The sequence below is a fragment of the Lepus europaeus genome, chromosome 20 (assembly GCF_033115175.1).
Source record: "Lepus europaeus isolate LE1 chromosome 20, mLepTim1.pri, whole genome shotgun sequence".
Lineage (NCBI taxonomy): Eukaryota > Metazoa > Chordata > Mammalia > Lagomorpha > Leporidae > Lepus > Lepus europaeus.
Window position 1 is genome coordinate 62,817,075 of NC_084846.1, and position 27,354 is coordinate 62,844,428.

A 27,354-nucleotide genomic window follows, 5' to 3' on the forward strand; every position below is an offset into this window, starting at 1 on the left:
CCTGGATTACAGAGCAGGGATGGGGCGTGGGGGGGTGTGGAGAAGAGCCGCCATTAGAAAGGATGAAAGACCTGGGGTAGGGCCGGCACCGCAGCTCAACAGGCTAATCCTCCGCCTTGCGGCGCCGGCACACCAGGTTCTAGTCCCGGTTGGGGCACCGGATTCTATCCCGGTTGCCCCTCTTCCAGGCCAGCTCTCTGCTGTGGCCAGGGAGTGCAGTGGAGGATGGCCCAAGTGCTTGGGCCCTGCACCCCATGGGAGACCAGGAGAAGCGCCTGGCTCCTGCCATCGGATCAGCGCGGCGCACAGCGCGCCGGCCGCAGCGGCCATTGGAGGGTGAACCAACGGCAAAGGAAGACCTTTCTCTCTGTCTCTCTCTCTCACTGTCCACTCTGCCTGTCAAAAAAAAAAAAAAAAAAAGACCTGGGGCAGGAAGCCGTGTCCTCGTGGCTGTTGTAACTTTGTGACTTGAAGCAACAGAAACCGTCTGACCACATAACCTGTGGGCGAGAGGTCTGAGAGGACCCCCGGGACCGTGTTCCTCCTGTGGGCAGAGGTCTGAGCGGACCCCGGGACCGTGCTCCTCCCATGGGCGAGGTCTGAGCGGACCCCCGGGACCGTGCTCCTCCCGTGGGCGAGAGGTCTGAGCGGACCCCCGGGACCGTGCTCCTCCCGTGGGCGAGAGGTCTGAGCGGACCCCCGGGACCGTGCTCCTCCCGTGGGCGAGAGGTCTGAGCGGACCCCCGGGACCGTGCTCCTCCCGTGGGCGAGAGGTCTGAGCGGACCCCCGGGACCGTGCTCCTCCCGTGGGCGAGAGGTCTGAGCGGACCCCCGGGACCGTGTTCCTCCCGTGGGCAGAGGTCTGAGCGGACCCCCGGGACCGTGATCCTCCCGTGGGCGAGAGGTCTGAGCGGACCCCCGGGACCGTGCTCCTCCCGTGGGCGAGAGGTCTGAGCGGACCCCCGGGACCGTGCTCCTCCCGTGGGCGAGAGGTCTGAGCGGACCCCCGGGACCGTGCTCCTCCCGTGGGCGAGAGGTCTGAGCGGACCCCCGGGACCGTGCTCCTCCCGTGGGCGAGAGGTCTGAGCGGACCCCCGGGACCGTGCTCCTCCCGTGGGCGAGAGGTCTGAGCGGACCCCCGGGACCGTGCTCCTCCCGTGGGCGAGAGGTCTGAGCGGACCCCCGGGACCGTGCTCCTCCCGTGGGCGAGAGGTCTGAGCGGACCCCCGGGACCGTGTTCCTCCTGTGGGCGAGAGGTCTGAGCGGACCCCTGGGACTGCGCTCCCCAGGGAGGGGCTCCGCCCCGCTGGTGCTGCCCGCAGTCCCCGCTCACCATCCCCCCCGGCCATCCGCATGGCAAGCACTGGGGGGCCATGTTCTCCTCCCACTGCCCCTCCCCGGCTGGGTCTCTCTCTCATCCTCATCCTCACGTCTCTCTCTGGGACGCCTGTGGTTGAAGGAGGCCCACCTGGATGAATCAGGGTAGCCTGCCCAGCCCCAGCCCTTAACTTAGCCCCACCTGCTCCGTGCCTTGAGCTGTGTGGGGCGGCAGAGACTCGGAGTCTGCTTCAGCACCGCTCTGCCTATGATGGGAGCTGCGAGCCAGTTAAGGCAGAGGGCTGGGAAGCGTGGTGCAAGCTGACTGTCGTCTTCAGAGTTTATTTACCCTGGAAGACGGATTCCGGAAGCCACGGTGGACAGATTGTAGAGGAACAATAAAATGGGGTCAGAAATGTGGTTTTCGTGTTCGTGGTGTCTCCAGTAGAAATGATCTTTCTGAACTTGTTCCTGTCACGATTCACTCATTGGAATTATAATTCTTTTTTAAAAATTTTTTTATTTATTTATTTGAAAGGCAGAGTTACAGAGAGAGGCAGAGGCGGGGGGGGGGGGAGGTCTTCCATCCACTGGTTCACCCCCTAAATGGCCATAACAGAGAGCTGCGCCACTCTGAAGCTAGGAGCCAGGAGCTTCTTCTGGGTCTCCCACGTGGGTGCAGGGGCCCAAGGGCTCGGGCCATCTTCCACTGCTTTCCCAGGCCACAGCAAAGAGCTGGATCAGAAGGGGGGCAGCCGGGACTAGAACCAGCGCCCATATGGGATGCCGGTACTACAGGCGGCAGCTTTATCCACTACGTCACAGCGCTGGACCCAGAAATATAATTCTTGTTATTAGCAAAGATCAGTGGATTAAAAATGGGATTCTTTGTTTTAGTGTGTTCATAAGAAAAATAAACTCTCCTAGGTTTGATTGGCCTTGACCATGGACAGATTTTTTTAAAGAATGTCATTAAGCATTAATTTAATGAGTGAAAGATAATTTTACTTCTCTTTCCCAGTATTCTTTTGTTTGAACTCCTCTAGACTGTCTACCAAGTGCACTTTAAGGTTATGACTGCACATACTGTGCCTAGATCAGGTTGAGGACATTCACACAGTTGTCACAGGCACCGGAGTCGTTGTGATGCAGCCGGGAGTTACAGCCACAATGAGGCTGGGTCCGAGATAATCACCCGAGGTGAAGAAGCCAGTGCTGCTGCCTGGCCTGTTCGCTCAGGTCACTCGTAGGAAAGCTGTCAGCCCTCGATTAGCGCTGTCAAGGTCACTTTAGTAAAAGCGTGATAATGGCCTTGTAAAAATTGGTCAGCCCCTTCTCACAACTTCATTTAAGTTAATAACTCAAAATGTAAGAAGCAGAGATACAAAATTACTATTCTGAAGGCATACACCATGATTCCAGTTAAGACTACGGACAGATCCATGTTACACTCCTGCAGAGACAAGCCATGTTGATCTAAAAGGAAGGTGGAGCTTCATGTACCGTGTGACATAACACCGAAATGCGGTCATTCGGATGCTCACCTGCCTCATAGCTGCCGTCTATATTCCGGCTAGATGAGGGTCTTGTTGCTTTTTACTTGTTAAACTTCTCCTTCGGAGAAGAAGTAAGCCTTTTTGCTGTCAAAAAATTTAAAATATGTTCACTCAAAAACTAAAAAGGAAGGGAGAAGGAAGGGGCGTGGAAGAGAGAGGGGGAGAGGGAGGGAGGATGGGAGTATCATCATGTTCCTAGAACTGCATCCACAAAGCACGTTGAGTCTGTTAAAAACTAATTAAAATTTAAAATTTTATGAAAATATTCACCTCCCAATAAATCAAGGTATGAGACAGGGCCAAAGAACTCCAGTGCAGTGCGAAGGGGGGGTTGTAGAATTCTCACACATTCAGAGCAGCTTTGTTACTTTGTTACAATGATTAGAGTCTTCAGAACACGGTCTGATAGTCTTCAGTTTAGGAAGCTTCTCCACCTGCAACCTCACTTGGCATCGGCTGCCAGCTCTGGGTATTTGGCTCCTGGAGCAATACCTGCCGTCCCGTATGCATGACAAGCGCGGGCCCTTCAGAGGCTGGGAGCTTGCTTCTCTCTGCACATGAAGCAGGTGGCACCCACCTAGCGCAGCGATGCCCCTGCATCAGTGGCGGGCTGGGGAAGTCAGACGCTGCAGACCACGCACGTGCTTAATACGCCAAGGAAAGGCACCACGCCTGCCGCTAAGGTATTCAAAACAGACTTCTAGTCGGGAGGCCAAAAGTAGACCAAAAAAAAGTTTCACTTGCTTATTATTTTTAAATGATTGCTTGTTGACCTGGTTTTAACATTAATCAAATAGATGTGAGGTCAGTGTTTGAGGGCTTCTGGGGAAAGGTGAGACGGGTTCAGCCTGGGTAGTGTGCGGTCTGACCTGCGGTGTAGACATCTGGCAACACGGTGAGCCCTCAGTTCCTGCGTTCCCGGTTCCAAATCTGAGGTTTCCTGAACGATGATTTCCTTTTACAGACTCAAACCGATGTATGCGTTGCACAGAGTCGTGCCTCCAACACAACTCAAAATGCTGGGTGATGCCGGGTTCCACTCGACTGTTTTCCCAAGGTTGAGGTTACAGGATTCTTGGTAACTGCAGTTTCTCCTCAACTCTGTCAGTTCCTCTTGAAGGTTGAACACACCGAGATGCCAGACTCACTACACCAGACTCGTTCTGAAATTCACAAACCAACAGCAGCCTCGGAAGCCACACTGGACTGAGCCATTGTCGCTTTCTGTCTTTCCTCTGACTCTAGGATTCTCTCGATCCTAGAATTCCTTTCATTTCCATCTCCTATCTGTTTTACTCCCTGGATGGTTTAAATTTGAATGAATGTATTAGCCTTGCTGGAGTGAATAATTAGAGCGCTTTCTGCTCTTGTGCGCTGTTTTAGTGTTTAAGGTGTCTGATTGCGTGAGAGGAAACAGCCTCGGCAGTCGTTAGAGATCCCAGGTTGTGTCGCAGAATTTTTAACTCGTCAAACGTCCTGATGGAAGAAAGCAGCCCCAGCTGTGTCTCCACCAGCTCTCCATGCCCCTGATACTTGGCTGGGCTCACACAGCTATGAGGCGTGCACCCTGTGTACTGCCTTCTCAAATATCTCACAAAACGCCACACCTGCACTTCTGCCCTCTCCCCGCTGCAGGATGCTCCTGGCTGGTTTTGCAAATTTTGGTGGAATTCCTTCAGTGCTAAGCCTTAGCTGGGTGGACCGTAGCTCTTCTCATTCGGACGTACTTTCTCTTTCATGTCACTGTAATTGTCACCTGTGGGAGTGAGCACCAACATCTCCCAAGTGATTTACTGCCCCTCGTGCAGCCCCCTAATTTGTGTGTAGTTCCAAACAGGTGCAACTTTTTTTTTTTTCTCACAAAGGAAGCCATCTGGATGAAGAGGCCGTGTTCGCTCTGCAGGCTGCTCCAGAGAGAAGGGCCAGGAAGTCAGCCTTCACTGGGAAGGTTCTGACCTGCAGGGTTGGGAAGATGACTTTAGGGTGTCACAGAGAGAAGGGGGACGCGTGTTGTTTAAGAATAACTAGACAGAGACTGGCACTGTGGTGCAGCAGGTTAAGCCTCTGCCTGCGGTGCCAAAATCCCACATGGGTGCCCGTTCGAGTCCCGGCTGCTCCACTTCCTATCCAGCTCCTGCTGTGGCCTGGGAAAGCAGTAGGAGATGGCCCAGGTCCTTGGGCCCCTGCCCCCGCGTGGGAGACCTGGAAGAAGCACCTGGCTCCTGGCTCCAGCCTGGCCCAGCCCTGGCCATTGCAGCCATTTGGGGAGTGAACCAACAGATGGAGGCTCTCTGTGTGTCTCCCTCTCTGTCTTTCAAATAAAATAAACAAATATTTAAAAAAAAAAAAAAAAAGAAGAAGAAGAAGAAGAACCAAAGAACAGACAGCATGATCTGAGGTGACGTCAGTCGCCCCCACGCCCTCGCCCTGCGGAGCGCCGCTGGGATGCGCAGGGGTGTCCACGGCTCCTGCGTGCCTCAGTGGGCGGCAGCAGCGATATCCCACTGCAGATTGCTGGTTTTCTGGAAAGTCGTCAGCACTGATTGTTGTTGTTACTTCTCTGAATGGATCTTTTGTTTCCCTAAATCACTTGTGGTTGTTTTGTTTTGTTTTGTTTTTTGTTTTTGACAGGCAGAGTGGATAGTGAGAGAGAGAGACAGAGAGAAAGGTCTTCCTTTTGCCATTGGTTCACCCTCCAATGGCCGCTGTGGCTGGCACATCTCGCTGATCCGAAGGCAGGAGCCAGGTGCTTCTCCTGGTCTCCCATGTGGGTGCAGGGCCCAAGCACTTGGGCCATCCTCCACTGCCTTCCCGGGCCACAGCAGAGAGCTGGCCTGGAAGAGGGGCAACCGGGATAGAATCCAGCGCCCCAACCGGGACTAGAACCCGGTGTGCCGGCGCTGCGAGGCGGAGGATTAGCCTATTGAGCCGTGGCACCGGCCTTCCCTAAATCACTTGTAGCACATTTAATGGAGATGAATGATAATAAAGAAATCCATTTATGAACATTTTGGTATCTGCAAACAATCAGGAAAACTTCTATGGTTATATGCTTGAAATAGCCAATAAAGGAACGGTCTTTTATGGAAATATTTATTTTTAAGATCTTATTTTTATGAAGCTAGATACTAAAATTAAAATAGCATACAGTAGTTAAAACAGCGCAGTAGTTATGCATTAATATTTATCTAAATGATTAAATATTTGGATGTTTATAAAAAGAATCTGTAATAAAGAGTACAAATTATTTAAAATATTTCATAGTATTGATAGTGAATTTGATCATTATTCTTTTCCAGGTTAGTGAACAGAAACCCATAATGGAATTTTGAAAAGCAAAGCCGCAGTTCCGTTGTTATCATTCGATCTCATTTTTAGGAACCTTTTCCCAACAAGTTCCAGTTCCTCTGGAGTATCTAACTGACACATCTCAGAACAGCCAGCACTGCCTGATCAAGTGATAAAACTGGCGTGTCACCACCTGCTCACTTTCTGAGAGGGGTGGGGGTCCCCGCGGGTCTGCAGAACCCACACGAGTCAGCGCGTCCTAAATGATGAGCTGCTGTGGCCGGGGCCTGCTGGGAATCCGTGTTTCCTCAGTGACCGTGGTGCAGCCTGCAGTGTCTGGACGGTGGAATTCTGATTGCTGTCAGCGCATCTCCAACGGCTTTTCTGGTTTTCTTTCAAGGACCCCCGGTTTCACCTGGAATCGCACCGGTCTGAGCGAGGAAGGGGCAGGTGCCCGTTCGACCCCAGCTCCTCCTTCACCTCCACTCTGATTGGTAATTATCTTGGCCACCAACATCGGGGTGATCGGAATGATGTTGCAACTTCTTTTACTTATATTCTTCGGGCATTTCCATACATCCTGTGCCTTGTCAGACCCGTTCTATTGCCTGGTGGTGGGAGCAATGCTACTAAGTTTCGAGCCACGCTGTGTTGGTGTCTGGAGCGATTTGACCCTAAGATAAGTACAGATGCTATGAAGTACATGCGCCTCATTCTGGAAAAACAAATTGTCCCTTCGTACCTGGGGTAGGACATTGTGTATGGTGCCATTCAGTGCAGTTCTGAATTCTGCATGAAAACCTACGCAGAGGAGTTAACCCATCTTAACACACATCACCCCCTTAGGTTCCACGGATTCTTAGGGGGTATTTAATGTTCTTCCTTTGGGTACCTTCCCATGCTACTTCTCCATCTTTTTTTTCCACGGCTCCCTTAGCAAAGCGCTCACTGCCACACCACTGTGGCAAAGCGCTCACTGCCACACCACTGTGGCAGCCCAGGCAGGCACACGAGGGGCGAGGTGTACGGCTGAGCAGTGTGGGAATTCAGTTGCAGCGGGAATGCTCCAGCCGCCCAGGTGTCCGGAAGTTCCGGTGCCGGCGTGGTTCTGTTGTCATGTGCACGGTGAGTGGAGTACTCATAGCGCACCCTCCTTGCAGAAGTGTGAAGTCAGACAGAGAGGCTTCCTGGTTTAAATAAACTGTCAAATCTTTTTTTTTAATTTTTGACAGGCAGAGTGGACAGTGAGAGAGAGACAGAGAGAAAGGTCTTCCTTTTGCCGTTGGTTCACCCTCCAATGGCCGCCGCGGTAGCGCGCTGCGGCCGGCGCACCGCGCTGTTCCGATGGCAGGAGCCAGGTGCTTATCCTGGTCTCCCATGGGGTGCAGGGCCCAAACACTTGGGCCATCCTCCACTGCACTCCCTGGCCACAGCAGAGAGCTGGCCTGGAAGAGGGGCAACCAGGACAGGATCGGTGCCCCGACCGGGACTAGAACCCGGTGTGCCGGCGCCGCAAGGCGGAGGATTAGCCTGTTGAGCCACGGCGCCGGCCATAAACTGTCAAATCTTAAACCTCCCTGCGGATCTACCATAGATGTTCTCCTTGGTTTAGAGCCGGAAAAGCCACTCTGTGTATTCTGAGGCTCCGTGCCTACTGTAGGGCCTTGCCTCCCCGCTCCCAATCTCAGCACCCAGGCCTCCAAAAGTAAAGTTCCTAGAAAATGCATTTGTGTAAAAGCAAAAAGGAAAAAAAAACTCACATAGCTCTATCAGTAGGATGTTTGACTCCTTCATAATTTGAAAGAGCTATAAAATGATAATTTTACATAGTAGGTAAGTTCTTCAGGGGCTTGAATATAGAGGGCGCAATGTTTTTAAATAATATATAAAGAAAAACGATATTTTAAAATAGCTTGATTTTCTTTATCACCCCATTTGTGTGTGTGTGTGTGTGCATAAGGGAGGGTGGTGTGCGTATAAACAGAATAGAAAGATGGGGACACTTCAAATAAAGCAATTGAATTCTTTTTAAAAAAAAGATTTTATTTATTTTTTATTTGAGAGGTAGAGTTACAGACAATGAGAGAGACAGAGAGAGAGGTCTTCCATCCGCTGGTTCACTCCCCAATTGGCCACAATGGCTGGAGCTATGCCGCGGGGCCCAAGCACTTGGGCCATCCTCCACTGCTTTCCGACACCACAGCAGAGAGCTGGATTGGAAGAGGAGCAGCCGGGACTTGAACTGGCGTCCATATGGGATGCCGACACTGCAGGCAGAGGATTAACCCACTACACCATGGCGCCGGCCCCAAGCAATTGAATTCTTACATCGATTTAAACTTAGTAGGAACCAAAACCTTAGGAATGACGCTTTGGGTCAATGCCACATCCATAAATGCTAGGAATTCCAAAGAAACTGGCAGGCTGTCCATCACGATGCAGGCGTCTGACAGACGTTAGCTATCTTTTTCTAAAATCGTCAGCACTGTGTGCAACCTCGCTGTTCTTTTGCCATCCTGTAAATACTGACCCAGAGGGCTGCTTAGGAGGCACCCAAACCACGGAGACCAGAATTGCCAGTGGTTTTCATTAGAATAATATGAAAGGTGTTGAACGTTGAAACTTGCCAGCACACCCTGCCTCTGGGTGGCACCCAGGGGGGTTAGAAGGCCGCCCTTCGCAAGGTTTCATTGCAATGGTTAAAAATCCTTTCCTCAGCCACGCTGCCACACAGCGCTGAGTCTCCCTGGAGCTTGTTTGTCCAGGGAGCCAGGAATCTCAAACTGAAACTTTCCGGAGGGGAATCTAACTGGAGGGACGTTGCCAGCTGAGCCTCGCTGACCTTCCAAATCGAATTACACAGCAGTGAGACGGGAAGGGGCTGCCACCTGGGCGGCCGGCGCGCGGACTCCGAAGAGAAGCTCAATCAAAGGAGCCCTCCAAGCTAAACACCAAAGTTGCAGAATAATCCCTCCAAAGGGAAGAAATCAAAACATAATTCTTCACGCGCGTCCGCTCGCTTTCATCCCAGAGTACCTGGGCGAGATCCTTTACTCGTGGCGGAAGCGCGTCGGCCGCTGGGATGGAAACCTGAGAACCTACGACCCTGTGTGGGCCAGAAGTGCTGTAGGAGAAGGGAAGTCAAAATAATTCGCCACTGCAGAAGCAGCAGGAATGTGGGCGGCACACGGAGCTCCGCCCTGAAGCTTGGCGAGCTCCTGGCGGCTTCCCCTGGCGGGGGACAGATGGATGAGCATGAGCGTGGTGCATTGAGACCATGCGTGTCCTCTGCTGGTGGCTAGCACAGGACCCCAGAGAGAAGAGGTCTCTGTGCAACACTGCCCTTGTTTGTTTCCGTGTTGGTTATGTGTCACACGGTGTTTAATGTCTGTTCACATGAAGACAGATTTAGCAATAAAACAGGTTGATAACCCTATTCACAAAACTGCAAGGCCTCAAGGGAAAAGAAAGAGGTGCTTGCAAATCAGAGATTTTCCTGCAGACGTGATTTCTTAAGATGCGATTTTAATTTCAGTTAACTTAGAATCAGTTGACTTCAGAGTGCATGAAGTATAAGGTTACTGGAAACAATAAATGTTAAGGATTGCTTAGAAAGTGGGAGACAAGTTCATAAGCACATTTTTATTAAATTTGTAATCTAATTTAGAAATGAAGTGTTAATGATTTGTAGTGATTCTATGAGAAAAGGGATTTGAGCAGTAAGCCAGTCTCTTACAGAGCTTTGTTCTGCATGGTCAGGAATCAGTCTGAATGAAACTATACATTAATGTGGCTTGCTCTTCAGATGCCACTTTGTAGTAACATAATTTTTTAAAAGATTTATTTATTTGAAAGTCAGAGTTACAGAGAGACAGAGAGAGAAAGAGAGAGAGAGAGAGAGGGAGTCTTCCATCCGCTGGTTTACCCCACAATTGGCCGCAATGGCCAGAGCTGTGCTGATCCAAAGCCAGGAGCCAGGAGCTTCGTCCGGTCTCCCATGTGGGTGCAGGGGCCCAACGACTTGGGCCATCTTCTACTGTTTTCCTAGGACATAGCCAAGAGCTGGATGGGAAGTGGAGCATCTAGGACTTGAACCAGCGCCCATATAGGATACTGGCACTGCAGGCGGCGGCGGCTTTACCTGCTCTGCCACAGCACCAGCCCCTGTAGTAACATAATTTACCTTGATGGCAATGAAGCTCATGTGCCAGGTGAAATAGATTCTCCATTTTAACCAGTTTTTCCCAGAGTGTCCGCCAACACAGCATTTAAAACTACTTGGAGTTCTCCGAAGGCTACAAGGCGTTAGAAGCTCGTTTTAAAGACAGCTGAATGAAACGATGACTGCTTCAGCAAAATGAATTGCTACAGAACTCCCCGATCCCTTTCAAATCACCCAGGATACTGAATGTCTTGCCACCAGCTCTGTCGCTGGGTGACTGGCCACAGCGAAATCTAGGAAGTAGTTTCTTTCTGTCCTATGTCACTTAGGCCAGGCAAGAAATACTTTAGCTGAGTCTTTGCATCAGTCACGTTGGACGTAATATTACAATAATCCCCTGAAGTTGATAATACCTCAGAAACCTTAGGATCCCTTATACTTTCTCACTCCATCTGTGGCTTTTCTTTTTTATTTTTTTACATTTCATTCCAACCAGAAATTGTGCTCCCAGTGTCAGGTGTAATCTAGTCCTGTGGTGTCTAACTGTCTAAGGATGCTAAGATGCTTGATGCTAGGATTTTGGGGAAAACTGTTCTGATTTGTCATGTAATGTTTGACACTTTGCTTTAAAAGTGTTAACTTTGTTGGGATTTTAGGGATACTTTTCAAGTTAAAGACTAAATTTGACTTCAACACAGAACTATCAGATATTTTTGTCACTGACATTTTTTCTGTACTTTTTTGGTTCTGTTACTTTTTTAAGAAAGTAAAACTACAAAGTTTATAGCCACGGAGGTTTTCTTTCCGAACTTTTTTTTCCACAATAGACCTTTGAAAATATATATCTAATAATAAATTCCATGAAATGAAGGTCAGTGTTTATTGAATAAAAGGGGGAATTGGAATATAAATATGGAAAATGTAAGTGATTATTTCAAGCTCTTAACATTGAAATACTTTGAGTAAATAATTTTCTTTCTAATTAGCTACAGGTGTATTCAGGGAGAGTTACAAATAAACATACCTGGTACAAAATAGAATCCCATACATATAGGAAAATAAATAAAAGGTGGGAAAGTACCTGTCGTGGTAATGATAGCGTCCACGGATGGAACGAGGGACCGTGCTGGCTTGTTCTGTGAATTCACCCCAACTGCACAGAAACTTAGGCCTCGAGCCACTCCCGCACCGTGTTCCTGCCATAGAGGAAATCTGCAACTTCTTAGCCAAGTCCGCTGCCCACTCCCCGTTGGCGGAAGCCACTTATCCACAGGCTGAGAGCTCTGGCCATGACTGCTGTCTCGGAGGAGCTGTTTGAATCCTTGGCGTCAGGGACAGAAAACAACAACAGAAGGGGCAGCTGGCCCACTCTTCACTTCCCCACTGCTGTTTCTCCCTGGGGAACCTGCGTCGACCACTAGGGTGTCCCTGTCACTGGCTCCCCACCACGAAGCCAGGAGGGCAGCTGTGGTGCCGGCTTCGCGACATTGACAGCTCCCACTGGCCATCCACCAGGGCAAAACACACCGGGGAGAAGTCCACCCACCGAGTCCCCTGCAGAGTCACCCGCTGCTCCCGGTTCTCTCAGCAGCTAAGCAGAAGTGAGTGTGCACTGGGCTGTGGGTGGTGAACGTGAGTGTGAACTAATGTGAGTGTGCACTGGGCTGTGGATGTGAACATGAGTGTGCACTGGGCTGTGGGTGGTGAACACGAGTGTGAGCTAATGTGAGTGTGCACTGGGCTGTGGATGTGAGTGTGAGTGTGCACTGGGCTGTGGATGTGAGTGTGAGTGTGCACTGGGCTGTGGGTGGTGAACGTGAGTGTGACTAACATGAGTGTGCACTGGGCTGTGGGTGGTGAATGTGAGTGTGACTAACATGAGTGTGCACTGGGCTGTGGGTGGTGAACGTGAGTGTGACTAACATGAGTGTGCACTGGGCTGTGGATGTGAGCGTGAGTGTGCACTGGGCTGTGGATGTGAGTGTGAGTGTGCACTGGGCTGTGGGTGGTGAACGTGAGTGTGACTAACATGAGTGTGCACTGGGCTGTGGGTGGTGAACATGAGTGTGAACCAATGTGAGTGTGCGCTGGGCTGTGGATGTGAGCGTGAGTGTGCACTGGGCTGTGGGTGGTGAACGTGAGTGTGACTAACATGAGTGTGCACTGGGCTGTGGGTGGTGAACGTGAGTGTGACTAACATGAGTGTGCACTGGGCTGTGGATGGTGAACGTGAGTGTGAACCAACATGAGTGTGCACTGGGCTGTGGATGGTGAACGCGAGTGTGAACTAATGTGAGTGTGCGCTGGGCTGTGGATGTGAACGTGAGTGTGCACTGGACTGTGGATGTGAGTGTGAGTGTGCACTGGGCTGTGGGTGGTGAACGTGAGTGTGACTAACATGAGTGTGCACTGGGCTGTGGGTGGTGAACATGAGTGTGAACCAATGTGAGTGTGCGCTGGGCTGTGGATGTGAGCGTGAGTGTGCACTGGGCTGTGGGTGGTGAACGTGAGTGTGACTAACATGAGTGTGCACTGGGCTGTGGGTGGTGAACGTGAGTGTGACTAACATGAGTGTGCACTGGGCTGTGGATGGTGAACGTGAGTGTGAACCAACATGAGTGTGCACTGGGCTGTGGATGGTGAACGCGAGTGTGAACTAATGTGAGTGTGCGCTGGGCTGTGGATGTGAACGTGAGTGTGCACTGGGCTGTGGATGTGAGTGTGAGTGTGCACTGGGCTGTGGGTGGTGAACATGAGTGAACTAATGTGAGTGTGCACTGGGCTGTGGATGGTGAACATGAGTGTGAACTAATGTGAGTGTGCACTGGGCTGTGGATGTGAACATGAGTGTGCACTGGGCTGTGGGTAGTGAACGCGAGTGTGAGCTAATGTGAGTGTGCACTGGGCTGTGGATGTGAGTGTGAGTGTGCACTGGGCTGTGGATGTGAGTGTGAGTGTGCACTGGGCTGTGGGTGGTGAACATGAGTGTGAACTAATGTGAGTGTGCACTGGGCTGTGGATGTGAACGTGAGTGTGCACTGGACTGTGGATGTGAGCGCGAGTGTGCACTGGGCTGTGGATGTGAGCGCGAGTGTGCACTGGGCTGTGGGTGGTCGGTCTCACCGTCCATATCCCCCCAGTGCCTGCCGTCTGGACTTGCAGTCATGCAGGTTGGGGTCGTTCTGCAGAAACAAGCTGCATACAAAGTGAATGATTTTCCAGCAAAGCGGCACAGGTCAGTTCGACAATGAGGCGGTGAAGTCAGTCCCCAGCCCCGCCTGGTCCGGGAAGCAAATGTGTTTCACATTATTTTGATGTGCGGAAGGCACATTTACAACACAAATAGGAGAAATGCGTGAGTGAAATGAGATAAGAAGGTCATGAAACACTACTGTGAATTTTGCTTGCGAGACAGTTCAACTCCACACAGCCATCATGGCCAAGAAAAGCTTAAATAGGTAACACACAGTCCATGGATAAACTCTTGACAGCTTCCGTAAAATACAAAGGCAATGCAGTGTGTTTCATTAAAACTTCAACTAGGGGTGGGCATTTGGGGCGGCAGTTAACTCATCACTTAGGACCCCCGAGTCCCGTCCTCAGTGCATCTCAGACCCTGGCTCCTCCGCTTCTGATCCCGTTTCCTGCTAACGCACACTCCACGAGGCAGCGAGTGGTGGGTCAAGTACTTGGGTCCCTGTCACCTGTGTTGGAGACCAGGATGGAGTTCCAGGTTCTCAGCTTTGGCCTGGCCCAGCCCTGGCTGCTCTGGGCATTTGGGGGTGAACCAGCAAATGGAAGATTTCTGTGTGTGTGTGTGTTTCTGTTTGTGTGTCTGTGTTTCTCTCTCTCTCTCCTTCAAATAAAATTAAGTAAATTTTTGGGGGGCTGGCGCCGTGGCTCACTTGGTTAATCCTCTGCCTGTGGCGCCGGCATCCCATATGGGCGCTGAGTTCTAGTTCTGGTTGCTCCTCTTCCAGTCCAGCTCCCTGCTGTGGCCCGGGAGGGCAGTAGAGGATGGCCCAGGTGCTTGGTCACCTGCACCCGCGTGGGAAACCAGGAGGAAGCTCCTGGCTCCTGGCTTCGGATCAGCGCAGCGCCGGCCGTGGTGGCCATTTGGGGAGTGAACCAACGGAAGGAAGACCTTTCTCTCTGTCTCTCTCTTTTTCTCACTGTCTATAACTCTACCTGTCTAATTAAAAAAAAAAAAGTAAATTTTTTTAAAAAGCGTAATCCAATTAGAATTGACATTATTTAAAAAGAGTGATGTAGGAAAGTAGCTTAATTATGCTCTTTAGATTAGAAATATTTACAGTGGATTTGTTTTTGTATATTGCCAAGAGCCTTTTCATGTCCACATCCTCTGGACTGATGAAATTACTGGGGACAAACGCTGGAGAAACTGGAGTCCTGAAGGACGTTTGGTCTCACTGATGTGGACTCTTGAAGCCGTTCACTGAGTCCGTGTTTATCGAACATCTGCTTCTGATGTCGGGCACAGAGCAGGGGAGAACAGGCTCAGAAGGGGCATGCAGACTGGGGGGTGCCAGGAGCCACAGAGCTAAGTGCAGTTTGGTCAAGGCAGGACAGACAGCGGGGGGGGGTGAGGAGGGAGGACCGTGCAGGATTCTGGGCAGAGCTCGTACCAAGGCGAGGCAGGCTCGGGAATGCACAGCCGGCCTGCTTCTACAGACGTCGGGACTGCAAAGTCTGAGCAGCTTCCCCGCGGTCGCCTGGCGGCGTGGTCACGTGGTCACGAGGTCACGCGTGGGGCCCTGCGTTTCTCAGGACTCCAGCGCAGAGCTGGTTCCACGTTTCTCCCCGTGCTCAGAGGCCGTCGGTGAGCGTGACAATGCTGTCACCTGTGAAAATACTCTCAGACGTCTGTCTTATTTGTTAATGAGAACCACGCTTGACCTCCTAAAATTAGCACAGTATGAATTCCCATCAGGCACCAGCGTGCTAACAATAAAAATAATACACACCATAAAAATCAAGCTGTTTATTTATATTCAGAATATCAGAACAGATTAGATGCTAGTTACGTGTATGGCTAAGATAATGCACTCATTAAATACATATCTCAAATAATCATCTCTCTGTAGAAATAGAAACCTAATCCTTGGGTAGTTCTGCCCTCGTTATAAAAACTCGAAAGTGTATTTTACTCCTTATATGAAATTGTTTCTTTTTTAATCAGTGGAAATACTTTTCCTAGGGGTTATTCTTGCACTCTCTAAAATACAAAAATATTGAGTCACAAATTTTGGCTGGTGGTACCACACAGTCACAGTTTTAAAGCAAAACTCTCCCGCAGAGACTGGGTTTTTGCTGTATACAGAATCCAGCAGGATAAGAACACTGACTATTTTTGCTCATTTCATTACTTTTAGGTAGTTTTTGTACCCACAGCTTGTTTCTAAGTCATTATTTTTATTAATGTGTCATTTTTTTCTATTTCTCCTAGGAGAGCGTTTTGCCAAACACAATTCTTATCTGTTATAACATGAATTTATTTATTTTCTTCACACAGTCAGGATCCCTCCCTCCTGAGGAAAAGCTAACATTGTCGATGGAAACGCATTTGGCTCCATTGATGTGTTTTATGGTTTTAGCGCCTGCCCAGCTCCTCTGCAGCTGAAGTCGTGCGGCTCATGTTGTGTTCCTGGAATCATTCACGAGCGATTTTCTTTTATCTTAGTGCAGAAGGGAAATTGGCTGAAATTGGAAATAGATCACCTTTCGTGCAGGTACCCTGCCTGCAGATGGCATTATCTGATATCATAGGGTCGCCATCTAGCGGCTCCAATGGATACGCATTTGTTAATTTTTTTTTTTTTTTTTTTTTTTTTACAGGCAGAGTTAGACAGTGAGAGAGAGAGACAGAGAGAAAGGTCTTCCTTTTGCCATTGGTTCACCCTCCAATGGCCGCTGCGGTAGTGCGCTGCGGCCGGCGCACCGCGCTGTTCCGATGGCAGAAGCCAGGTGCTTCTCCTGGTCTCCCATGGGGTGCAGGGCCCAAGCACTTGGGCCATCCTCCACTGCACTCCCTGGCCACAGCAGAGAGCTGGCCTGGAAGAGGGGCAACCGGGACAGGATCGGTGCCCCGACCAGGACTAGAACCCGGTGTGCCGGCGCCGCAAGGCGGAGGATTAGCCTAGTGAGCCGCGGCGCCGGCTATGCGTTTGTTAATTTTCTACCGGTGATTCAGACAAGCGGAACTTCGTAGCAGTGTTCCAAAATGAGACAAGGGCAAGAATGGACGTGTACTAATGTAAAGGTTATTTTCCCATCACAACATCTCTAAAATACTTCAATAAGTTAAACTAAATCAAACAGTAAAATATAAGTGAACAAGTCATAGTTTTTTTTTAGAAATCCCCTCTTTGTACAAGTTACATGTTGAACATGCCCAGTCCCCAAACACGACATTTAAAGTCACTCTACAGGATGGTCTTTGTGTTTGATGTGATAATTCTGCCCCCTAACCTGCCACCTGCTGTTCTCGTGGCTTCTGGGCTACAGGCGTTTCTAGTGCCGGGCACCTGAGCTGAGTCTGCCCACAACCAGGCCCTGGCACCACCAGTGACCACACCTTCCCTGTGCTGGCGAGGACAGAGCGGCCCCGCGCCCTCTGCTTGGGAGGTGGCATTGATCTCCCTGGGGCTCAAGCTAGACCCTTACAACTTTCTTTGTTTAACAAAGCTTTGGTGTTGAGTTTTTTTTCTGATTCCAAAGATACGTTGTCCTTTCTTGAGACTGCATGTGTTTGTGCGACTCTTTGGTCTGGTTTTAAATCTACGCGCTCACCGCACTCCACCCCTCACTTCCACCCTTCGGCGACAGCTGATTCAGCTCTGAGCTCCCCATCCTCGTGAATGACTGAGCCAGGGACCCACAACTCAAAGGACAGCTGCCTGGGTTACAGCTTTGGCAGGTTTTGAAGTTCTTCTTTGAAATCATGTGAATGAGTGCAACTTCTCGCTACAAGAAGGCCATGAAAGAGCTCGCAGGTTACCGACCAGAGCAGATCTAAGCAGCCCTTCCTGCTCCCATTCATGAAGGGGGAAACTGAGGCACAGACAGGCAGAGCACCTTGCTAGCCCACAGCAGTCAGGACAGAGGCCCCGGCCACCTGACTGCAGCCCCGCCCCGCGCCCCAGCGCGTGTCAGGTCCACGTGTGGCTGGTGTCCTGGTGGTCTGTGCTGTGTCTCCAGGCGCAGGACCAAGTGCTGACTGATGTTTCCCCGGTGTTTCCCCCGTAGGCAGCGAGTTGTTTGCGGGACTCTACAGTGACTACTGGGGCAGAGACGCGGCCCTCTTCCGGAGCCCGGGCCAGCTGGCCCCGATCCGCACCGAGCCGGACAACGAGCGCCTGCTGAAAGGTAGGGTGAGAAGAGGCGGTGGCTGAGGACGGAGGGCGCCGCTGGAACCCAGGGACACCCTGCCGTTCTGACCGTGACAGCGCTCCAAGTGCGGCTTACGGGTGCCACAAATTTCAGGATGTTTTCACCAGCAACATTCTTGAGTTAAGGCATCACATAGGCTATGTGCCTCATTTTATAGCAAAACAGATTGCCTTCATTGTGAGACCAATTTGCCTTCACAGCAGAGCTCAGAAATCAGGATTTAAACAAAGAAGACAAAGCAAATATATGACCAGCGGGGAAAAATAAGGTGTTTTCTCTATTGTACCATGGTTATCAATTGGTATAATTTTTGATGAATTTGTTGTCTTCCTTTGCTTGTTTTTTTAATTATTTATTTTATTTGAAAGGCAGAGGGAGAGGAAGAGATCGTCCATTAGCTGGTTCACTCCCCAAATGACCTCGGGAGCTTTATCCAGGTCTTCCACGGGGTGGCAGGGGCCCAAGCACTTGAGCCATCTTCCACTGCTTACCCAGGGACATTAGCAGGGAGCTGGATGGAGAATGGAGCAGCCGGGACTTGAACCGACGTCCGTATGGGCTGGTGGCAGCTTAACCCACTGCACCGCAATGGCAGCCCCCTCGTGTTGATAGGCTCACCTTGCACTGGAGAGAGAAAACTCTAGAAAAGCCGCTGTGTGCTCTTTGACATAGAATTCTTTGTGAGGAATAATTCTGATACTTGGGCTCACTGGAATATCTAGGTGGCTAAAACACTCCTTTCTTGTGAGAGTTTTCATGATTCTAGCATTTTTATTAACCTCCAAATGCATAGTCATTATTGGTGGCATGTTATTAAATATGTCATGTGCCATTACACATGTCTCTACTGCGTTTGGCCTAGCAGCTAAGACACGAGTTGAGACACCCACATCCCGTATCAGAGCGCCTGGGTGCCTGGTGCCAGGTTCCAAGCTCCACTCTCCCTCTCCATCCCAGCTTTCTGTTCGTATTCACCCCGGAAGCCTTCAGGTGATGGCTCAAGCAGTTGGGTCCCTGCCGCCCATGTGGGAGACCAGGCCTGACCCAGGCTCCTGGCCTCAGCCTGTCCCAGCCCTGGCTGTTGCAAGCATTTGGAGAGCGAACCAGTGGTTGGGTGCTTGCTAGTATGTTTGCATGTGTGCTCTCACACTCTCTCTCCCCTTCTCAAATTAATTAAATTTTTTTAAAAATTTATAGTTCATGTCAATCAAATTCACTCAAATCCCTTAGACTGCAAACACAAAAAAACTTTAAAATGTTTCTAATTTAAAACTAAGACAGGAGCAGGCTTTAGCCTGGCGGTTAGCATGCCTGTGTCCCACGTCGGAGCACCTGGCTCTGGCTCCTGGCTCCAGCCTACTGCCAGTCCAGGCCCTGGGAGGCAGCGGCTGGGACTCAAGTTACAGGGTCCCTGCACCCACGTGGGAGATGGGGCTTGTGTTTCTGCTCCCGGCTCTGGCCCAACCCATCCTGGCTATGACAGCCATTTGGAGAGTGAACCAACAGACAGGAGTACTCACTCACTGTCTCTCCCTCCCTCCCCCCCTCAAATAAAAAAAATTTAAAATCAAACTAAAATGTACTTCCATGAGTTATCCTGGTAGGCAGGTACTAATTTTTTAAAAAGGAATGATAGACTTCTTTACTTTCATATACTACTTATATTTACACTCCCTTTTTTAAAAATATTTGTTTACTTGAGAGCCAAAGTTACAGAGAGGGAGAGACAGAGAGAGAGAATCTTCCATCTGTTGGTTCACTCCCCAAGCGGCCACAATGGTAGGAGCTGGGCTGATCCAACACCAGGAGTCAGGACCTTCATCTGGGTCTCCCACGTGGGTGCAGGGATCCAAGCACTTGGGCCATCTTCCACTGCTTTCCCAGGTGCATTAGCAGGGAGCTGCATGGGAAGTGGAGCAGCCGGGACTCGAACCAAGGCCCATAGGCTTTGCTGGTGCCACAGGCGGAGGCTTAACCTACTGTGCCACAGTGCTGGCCCCTGTATTCACTTTCTATCTACAAATGAGACAAAATCTACGGCGGTTACCCTCATTCTGCCCCCAGCTTGAACCTCCTCTGAATGCATTTTAAGTTTGTCATCTCTGTTCTTCAAAATCATGTTTTTCTCTCCCCGACTTTTAATATCCAATCAAATGTCTTTATATTAATTTTCCTGAATGTCTATTGATTTATAAATGAAATAAAGGAGATAGCTGTGTGGTTTTTAATGCTCAGTTAAAAACTTCAAGGAAAATTTTATTTCTTCATTAAATGTTGAGAGTTAAAGTTAAGCGATCAGGTAAAATATCTTTTACTAGAAAGCTTATTCTTTAGTTGTAATCTCTGTTTGACTTTTTCTTCTATTTTTTTTTTTTTACTTCCATAGAACCAAAATTTGTAGGGTCCTATATGATTCCCGACAACGAAGACCGAGACGACAACAAAGCATATTTCTTTTTTACTGAGAAGGCCCTGGAGGCGGAACACGGAGCGCACGCGATTTACGCCCGCGTGGGACGCCTCTGCGTGGTGAGGACCGCCTCTCTCTCTCCCTCGGCTTGCTCGGCGCACGGCTGAGGGCCAGGGCTTTGTTCCTTCCATAGTAGGTTTCTACTTGAAAGCATTTGCTAGTGTTCTGTACACTGCCTAAAACTGCCATGCACCAAACCAGTCTTCACACTGCACATCGATGAACACTTCTGATCTAGGGAAAATTTTACCCTAAAAGAGGCCTGCATTTTGTAGGATTTACCCCATTTTCAAAGCCACGCTAAGAAATGTTGTCTGTAATTTAGGCTGTATTTCTCCCCTACACAGAGGTTTGAGCCCTGTTTTTTTAATGAGTTTAACCAAAATCTTCATTTCAGCTCAGAGTGTAAATAATATGTATAGTTGTGTTTGTACAATTCAGTTGATTGTTTCTATAAAAAAACATTTGTAGTTTGTTGAATATTCAGACAGGTTGGGAATATTCTAAATGAGTTGAAATACCTACATACATTGAGGAGATGCTAATAATATTACACACGGGCCGGCGCCGTGGCTCAACAGGCTAATCCTCCGCCTTGCGGTGCCGGCACACCGGGTTCTAGTCCCGGTTGGGGCGCCGGATTCTATCCCAGTTGCCCCTCTTCCAGGCCAGCTCTCTGCTGTGGCCAGGGAGTGCAGTGGAGGATGGCCCAAGTGCTTGGGCTCTGCACCCCATGGGAGACCAGGAGAAGCACCTGGCTCCTGCCATCGGAACAGCGCGGTGCGCCAGCCGCAGCGCGCTACCGCGGCGGCCATTGGAGGGTGAACCAACGGCAAAAGGAAGACCTTTCTCTCTGTCTCTCTCTCACTGTCCACTCTGCCTGTCAAAAAAAAAATAATAATAATATTACACACGTATGGTCACTTTGGCATGTAAGAAGGCACTTAAGATTAAATGTGAGAAGTGATTTATATGATTATATGAGGAGTCTTTAAAAGGTTCATGGGAAATGTGTATTAAGGAAAAATGATGCATGGATTCCAAGTTTGGTTTGCATCAAGATAGACTCAAACTAGCTTGTTATGAAAGCAGCTTGTCTGAAGAGCATCCGGTTTGAGGCATTAAGGTAAATAAGAAATCAGTTTGGGAAGCGTCTCTGTCAAAGCCAAGTAAATTCTGCTAAAATTGAACAAAGAACAAGTTCACGGTGAAGCTGGGGTGGAAGAATGGTGAAATCATTCATGCTTTACCAATGTTTATAGGGACAACTCCCCCAGAGAAATCAGCAGTTTACAAATGGGTATCTTGTTTGAAGCAGAAATCAAGAGCCAAGACAATGTTGAAGGTGAAGCCCACAGCAGATCTTCCGTCTCCGTTTCTGAGACAAATTAATCTTCATGCCCTAGCTGAAGGGTACCGATGATCAACAGAAGCAGTATCCAGCACCATGGACATCTCAACCGGTTCAGCTTCACAAATCTGACAACAAAATTTAAAAATTTTTGAAATATTTATTTATAAGTCAGAATTAGAGAGAGAGAGAGAGAGATCTTCCATCCACTGGTTCACACCCCAAATGACCTCAACAGCCAGGGCTAGGCCAGGCTGAAGCCAGGAGCCAGGAGCTTCTTCTGGGTCTCCCACATGGGTGCAGGGGCCCAAGCACTTGGGCCATCTTCTCCTGTTTTCCCAGGCCATTAGCAAGGAGTTGGGTTGAAAGTAGAGCAGCCAGGACTGGAACTAGCACCCATGTGGGATGCTGGTGCTGCAGATGGTGGCCCCTAAAAAAAAATTTCTGCTCAATGGGTACCAAAACACTGGTGTGCAAGTCAGCTGCCGACAAGAGCAGAGCTTTCAACAGAAATTTTAAACCAATGGAACCGGGATCCTGAAGCATTTCCTGGAGGAACTGGAGCAGATGAAACATGGCTTCAGCAGTAGGAAACCTGAAGACCAAGCACAGTCGGGCAATGGCTAAGAAGAGGTGGAAGTGTCCAGTCACAGCACACGTGGACCAATCAGGAGCAGAGGTCACGGCAGCAATCTGGGGAGGAGTTCAAGCATCTCCCTGTTGACTTCCCGGAGGACGGGAGAACAGTAACATCTGCTTATCCGGAGAGTCCTTGGAGAAACCCAGCCAGAGATGCAGCAGGAAAATGTGAGGAAAGTGTCCCCCGGGGTCCTCCCAGCCGCCTCGATGCCGCCCCTCGTTCCTCTCGTCGCACAGAGGAAGTGTCAGCGGGAAATCGTTAGATCCGCCTTAGTCTTGATTTTGGCTCATCCTGACGTATTTTTGATTTCTAATCTTAAAGGACACCCAAGTTTTCTTCAGTTGGTAAAGTGAAACACGCTGCCTTGATGGGTTGAGTTCCCAGGGCTTGCGCTTCTATGAAGACTGAATGGCTGGTATCATTGCTCGCCGAAGTGTCGTGAACTCAGCAGAGCTTATGATGAGAAATAAATTTATACTTCAACTCTGTTTGCCATGAACTTTGTGAAGACGCTCTCTCTATATGTATATATATTCATGTGTATATAATGTATCTGTAACACGTGTATGTGGGTGCATATGTATACATGTAATGTGTAGATTGCATGTATGTGTGTATTTCAAGCTTTTCTACTGAAGGAAGCAAAAGGGATGGATAATTACGTATTCCTGACGTAGGCAGATTGCTTATCAATAAAAGAGTAAAGTTGCTTTATCATAAAATCGTTGCTGCATTTAGAAGAGACTCTTAATATTGTTAACACCTGGAAAACATTGGATGCACAGAGTGAAAATACACCAGCTAGGTAGAATGTGCAAATATGGGAAATCCCATCCATGGTATTATTTGAGGATTTTACTGAATTTTCCTGGTTAAAGAAAAATCTATGACTCTTGCATCTGTGCGCTTCTAATGTGAAACCTGCTGCTGCTGGTGCAGTTGCTGGGGATCCACCTGCCTGCTCTGTTTCCACAGAATGACGTGGGTGGGCAGAGGATCCTGGTGAACAAGTGGAGCACCTTCCTGAAGGCGAGACTGGTTTGCTCGGTGCCGGGAGTGAATGGGATTGACACGCACTTTGATGAACTCGGTAAATGTTATCAAGAGAAGTAAAGTGGGCCCTTGGATGCATGTGACCCCCTGTACCTCTGTCTGTAGCACACATGGAAAACTTGCTCCCTGCAGAATTTGACCTCTGTCTGTCTTGGGCAAGTCTGCTCTTCTTGTATGTGGCCAGGTCACCAGGTAGGGAGCACAAGACTTGTAGGATAAAAAGAGCCCCATCTCACAGCTAAGAGCCAGTGGTGCCTCTGGTTCCTTCCTGCTGGTCAGCCCATCGCCACCAGAACCACCACGCAAGCCATTTGGCCATGGTTGTATGACTATAAATGAAATTTATACCTTAGCATCTTAACAGATTCTGAGCCATTTTGTGGGAATGTATTTTCTTTGTATGCAAAGAGAGCTAAAAATTCAAAATAATGGTCTTTAATTTTTCAGAGGATGTGTTTTTGCTGCAGACCAGAGATCATAAAAACCCAGTGATATTTGGACTCTTTAACACTACCAGGTGAGAAATTGATATGGTGAATCCAAACAATACTCAACAGCAGTGTCTCGCCATCTTCACAGGGGACGTAATTTGAAAATACAACCGACCCACTTGTCATTCTCATCTTCCGTGTTCTGTGAGCCACTGTTTCCCTGCGCTTGCGATCACAGTTTTGTTCTCAAAGTCACTGTCTCAGTCCAGATCGTGGCCTTCGGTTGTCCATCATACCCCAGAATCCTCTCATTCCTCTCTAATCTACGACAGAGTGATTTCCTCGTAGTTTGTAAGATGTTATTCCCATGCCATGAGTCTAGGACAATTTTTTAAGATGGATTGATCGCTGATTGACTTGAAAGGCAGAGTTACAGAGAGAGAGAGGGAGAGACAGAGATCTTGTATCTGCTGGTTCACTCCCTAAATGGTCACAATGGCCAGACCTGGGCCAGTCCAAAGACAGGAGCCTGAAATTATATCCAGTCTCCTGTATGGGTGGCAGGGGCCCAAGCACTTGGGCCATTTTCCATTGCTTTCCTAGACAAATTAGCTGGGAGCTGGATTGGAAGTGGAGCAGCCAGAACTCAAATTGGCACCTGTATGGGATGCTGGCACTGCAGATGGCGGCTTTACCTGCTACACCACGGCGCCAGCCCCTATCACTGTATTTTTATGTGTACACTTCCTGTGCTTGAAACAAGTTTCTCTTCCAACACGGATCCATGTGAGTTCTCCAGTGCCTATCTATCCCAGTCTCCAAGAAATATCCCCTGCTTCCCTACTCCCACAGCACCCGGCTCACCCCTGTCTCCACCGGCCCTGCTCCCATGTAGATTCACAGTGAACGCACTTTGTGGTTTGTTCTCCATCTTTCAAATCCGCTGCTCAAGTTTAGGGCTTGTCATCTATTATTTGTCCCTTCACCATCCACGGAAGAGCACTGTAAAAATGAATGTTCCGTACATAGATACTATTGCTAGAACCCGTCTTGGCCAGTGTGTGCATTGACAATTTGCCAGGCCTTTCCAAATAAGGAGAGTGTGGGTAAACCGACTGGGGTGGGAAATAAAGGACTGGGTCTCAGCTCCCCACAGGGGCAGGATGAAACTGCTCAGCACCTCTCCTGACGTGGCCGAGGCAGCCAGGGGTCCTGTGCTCCTGGGGGCGGAGCCACACAGCACTGGCTTGGTCCTTCACCGGGTGATGTCTGCTGCTCACTTAGCAAAAACGGTAAAGGCCTTCGGGCAAGGATCCTGTTTCCTAAAGAGGCCTCTCTTTGACAAAGAAACAGAAGTAACGTTTGCCATCAAGCATGCTTGAACGCGGGGGAAGTGGTGGATGTGGGTGGAAATCGTCCTAGTCCGCAGGAAGTCCTACCCTCTCCCCAGTGACCATTTATACATTGCATGATAATCCTGTGGCTTGATTTGATGAATGCAACTGTGGAGTAAGCACTAGTCTCTCTCTGGTTAGCATGATCAGTTTGTCAACTACTCTCCTACAGGATGGCTTAGTAGAGCTTTCTGAGAACTCCAAGACAAGACAGGATTTTCTTCCCTAATTTCCATTTTGAATGTTCAGCCTAAGATTCCCAGGTGTCAGCTGACATAAAGGTTGATATTTATAGAGCTGTGATCAAAGGTTTATTGCACGTTAACGAGAGACTCTCTCTGTTCTCCCAGTATCCCAGGCATCTCCAGTTGCTTCAAGGTATATTCCAAAATGTGGGAATTGCTGTCCTGAGACAAACAAAACTGCTGCTCTGCAGGTGTCTTGGGATGCAGGAAATATTATATGCACATCGAATTTTGCGTTCTGCAAAGCACTTCCACAGATAGTATTTATTTGAGTCCCACCGTACAGAAGCAGGGAAACGCTATTTAAAACCTTTACGAATACCCTCTTGAGAAGCCTGATTACAAATGCCCCCAGTAACACTTGTCGTCAGCCGCCGTCTTCATCCTCTGAAAACTGAAATGTTGATCAAGATGGTCATTTCAATTTCTGGAGGTCTGGAAGGGAGGAACCGGAATTTTGTATGTCTTAAGTAATTTTTCAGGTTTCATCTAGTCCGTTCAGTCTCCTTCCCACGGCGCCAGTCTTCATTAACCTGGAGGAGAGAATCCCACGTGATTGGCTATTTATGTGACCCCATGCTAAAAGGATGGAACCAAGTCCTAATTTCCATGACTCTTGAAGCTGTGCTTCTGATCATATTCACTGGGAAATCCCAAAAGCCTTTAACATCATTTATAGCAGTGTTAGCATGGTGACTAACGGAACACTGTCCGTTTTAAAGATGGAAACATAAGTGGAGAGAACACCTTAAAATGACCAACCAACTAATGAATCTTTTGAAAAACAGATTCTACTAAGGGCAGATCTTGAATAAAAAAAAAATGCAAAAGCACAGTGTAGAATTTAAGAGTAACAAAGTGAAGCGACACCCCCTACTTCTGTCATTCTACCAATGTCAATGTCAAGCTTAGTAAATTAGAGGTTTGGAGGAGTTTTAGTATTTAATGTATTGTGAGGGTTAGTATACTAGAATATCCTATAATGAGAGAAACTGCAGCTGTTTTACCTGGGAGACCAGTCTGTGTGAGCTGAAGTGTTTGGCCAGGTGACCTGCTAGTAAGTTTCACAGATGTAATTATCTCTCCTTTTTTTATTATTTTTAGTAATATATTTAGGGGGCATGCGATCTGTGTCTATCACATGTCCAGCATCCGGGAAGCCTTTAATGGGCCATACGCCCACAAGGAAGGACCTGAGTACCACTGGTCACTCTACGAAGGAAGAGTCCCTTATCCAAGACCTGGCTCTGTGAGTTTACTCGTTTACAAGGGTTCCTGTTTCTTTGTACATTCTCTTGATAACATTTTGTCAACCTTTCATTGTGCTTTACAGTTAAACAGCTTAGGAATTCTGCACCCAAAAGCACTTGGATGCTGCACAGTAGAGAAATGAGACTCCTCACATAGAGTCGCATGCTTGGTATTCAGTGACAAGGACAGATGCATGTGGTAGCAGCACTACCAAACACCTGTTAGCGCTGACGTTTGGGCTGAGTAGCTCCCACTAGATTTTTGAGGGTGCTACTGAGCACAGACACCTCCAATCACATGAGCGTGACGCTCCCCCCAGCCTGCTCGGCAGTACTAGCCCCGCGTGTCGTTTCCGAGAGAAAGTGACCAAATGCTCGTGTTGTAACGTGGTCAGCCTCTGAGCCGCCGAGGCCGGACTTCCTCCCTACTCCCGACAGCAGGTCAACAGCAGTGCTCTCTGCCCCTCCAAACGTTCAGCACCTCCTGTAAGATCTTGTTGGTCTCCCGGAAGACAAGTGAGTGCAGGGAGTCCCACCCCTCGCCTCGCAGTTGATGCTAGCAGGAGGCTGGAACGTGGCTGTGTCTCATCACACGCCTGTCTAAAGGCGGCGGCTGCGTTGGTGACTTCATACCACGGGGTCCTGTGTGCTTGAGGGGAATGCTGGCTCATCATGTGCCTCGTGGGCATGGAGAGCAGACATTGAACCTCTCGTGGAGTCAACAGCCCCCCTTTTACGAGCAGCTGGTGGAATCCCATCACCATACCAGCGCCACAGTTACTTCCAA

At 49.2% G+C, this 27,354-nt stretch overlaps 1 protein-coding gene across 1 annotated transcript in view; it reads left to right on the top strand.

The window, feature by feature from the left end:
- Positions 1–27,354, top strand: part of SEMA3E (semaphorin 3E) — a 256,562-nt gene that overhangs the window by 198,546 nt on the left and 30,662 nt on the right. The window contains exons 5-10 of the mRNA XM_062179183.1: positions 6,562–6,655; positions 17,590–17,709; positions 20,120–20,262; positions 23,170–23,284; positions 23,695–23,764; positions 26,422–26,566. Of these exons, the coding sequence (XP_062035167.1) occupies positions 6,562–6,655; positions 17,590–17,709; positions 20,120–20,262; positions 23,170–23,284; positions 23,695–23,764; positions 26,422–26,566 (687 nt within the window). The remainder of the gene's footprint in view (positions 1–6,561; positions 6,656–17,589; positions 17,710–20,119; positions 20,263–23,169; positions 23,285–23,694; positions 23,765–26,421; positions 26,567–27,354) is intronic.